The following is a 1912-nucleotide window of genomic DNA, read 5'->3' on the forward strand; positions in this document are numbered from 1 at the left end:
ATAGTGGTCATGCTGTAAGATAAATATGAAGCCCAAGGATACAGATAACTGCAAATGAAATAATTGCATGCAACTTATTTTTGTGTGCTTAAGAGAAAATAAAATACATAAATATATTGAGTGGAATTTGATAAGTGGCTTGTTTTTCATCATTTAGTCTCACAGCCTAGGATATTATTTCCATTTCCATTTTACTTTTCAGGAGAATTTCTGAACTGGTCTCAGAATTTGGAAATCATGGACCAAGGAAATAACACAAGAGTGACAGAATTTGTATTGCATGGTCTTTCAGGTTCTCAAGAGCTTCAACATTTCTATTTTGCACTTTTTACATTTTTCTATTTATCCATTTTGCTGGGGAACCTCCTGCTTGTACTCACGATCATCTCTGAACCTGCATTACACACACCCATGTACTTCCTGCTCAGTAACCTCTCCTTCATTGATGTGTGTCTGTCCAGCTTTGCTACCCCCAAAATGATTGTTGACTTCCTCGTGGAACGTAAAACCATCTCTTTTGAGGGCTGCATGGCACAGACATTCTTTCAGCACGTCTTTGGTGGTGGAGAAATGATGCTCCTTGTGGCCATGGCCTATGATAGGTATGTGGCCATATGTCGACCCCTGCACTACGCAGCCATCATGAGCGTGCGCAAGTGCACAGGCCTCGTGGTGGGCTGCTGGGCCATTGGGGTTCTGCACTCGGTAAGTCAGCTGGTCTTCACAGTAAACCTTCCATTCTGTGGCCCCAATAAAGTGGACAGCTTTTTCTGTGATCTTCCCTTAGTTATCAGACTTGCCTGCACTGATACATATGTCCTCCAGATTCTGATGGTTTCAGACAGTGGTCTAATGGCTGTGAGCTCCTTTGTGCTCTTGCTGATCTCCTACGTGGTCATCCTGGTCACCGTGCGACGTCGTTCCTCAGCGGGCATGGCCAAGGCACGGGCCACCCTGACTGCCCACGTCATTGTGGTGACCCTCTTCTTTGGGCCCTGCATTTTCATCTATGGCTGGCCTTTTGGCAACTTTCCAGCAGATAAGGTGCTCTCAGTATTCTATACTATTTTCACCCCTCTCTTAAACCCCTTGATCTATGCATTAAGAAATAAGGAAGTACTATCAGCAATGCGAAAACTGAAGAGTCGACAAGTCAGTTCTTGATTGTATCCCAGCTTTCCTTTGTGATACATAACAGCCCATAATAAAAGTCAGGTTAGTTTATCTTCCTTTATGGATTAGTGTTATATTTGAAATATCATAGAACACACTCTTTTTCAAAAATTTTCTTATTTTTTAAAGAATTTTACATTACATAAATGTTTCATTGAAAATAGGGGATTCTCATATACCCATCAATTCCCCCTCCCATAATTTTCCCAACTAGCAACACCTTTTATTAGTGTGGTACATTTGTTACAATTGAAGAAGGATAAGGTGCATCTGGGGCAGGCTTGTATAGAATATGAAAATGTTCATCTTGTTATAGGGGGTTGTCTCAGTGGGTGGAGACCCACCCAATAAACAAGAAAATATTAAACTCCCATGCCGGGGAGTCCTGCTGTGTTCTCAATTTGAGGGCCAAGAATCTCTAGAGAACATAGGCAGTGCCTAGTAAAAGAAAGCAGACCAATATGTCAAGCCCTCAGTATCAATGCAAGTAACTATGAAACTTATTCTTTAAAAATTGAAACATAATGGTTACCATAGGTTCTGAGAGGAGGGCGACAGGAGAATAGATGGAACATAGGGCATTTTTAGGGCATTGGAACTGTTTTGTATGAGTGTGAAATGCTGGATACAGGCCATTATACATTTTGTCAAAACCTAGAACACTATTTTTTGTAACTGAAGCAAACTACCTTAGACACAGGAGATGGGACTTCTTATCTTTGTCTATGAAATTGTTCTT

The 1912-nt window shown here is 41.2% G+C and overlaps 1 protein-coding gene across 1 annotated transcript; it reads left to right on the forward strand.

Annotated features, from left to right (window-relative positions):
- The first annotated feature begins 237 nt into the window (after positions 1–237).
- On the forward strand, positions 238–1164 carry LOC101413123 (olfactory receptor 4K15-like). Its single transcript, XM_012521280.1, has one exon. It carries the CDS (start codon positions 238–240, stop codon positions 1162–1164), a length of 927 nt encoding a protein of 308 aa, XP_012376734.1.
- Positions 1165–1912: the final 748 nt, after the last annotated feature.

The sequence above is a fragment of the Dasypus novemcinctus genome, chromosome 3 (genome assembly GCF_030445035.2).
Source record: "Dasypus novemcinctus isolate mDasNov1 chromosome 3, mDasNov1.1.hap2, whole genome shotgun sequence".
NCBI lineage: Eukaryota > Metazoa > Chordata > Mammalia > Cingulata > Dasypodidae > Dasypus > Dasypus novemcinctus.

Coding starts and splice junctions, on each gene's coding strand:
- LOC101413123 (XM_012521280.1), top strand. CDS start 238: ATGGACCAAGGAAATAACACAAGAGTGACAGAATTTGTATTGCATGGT.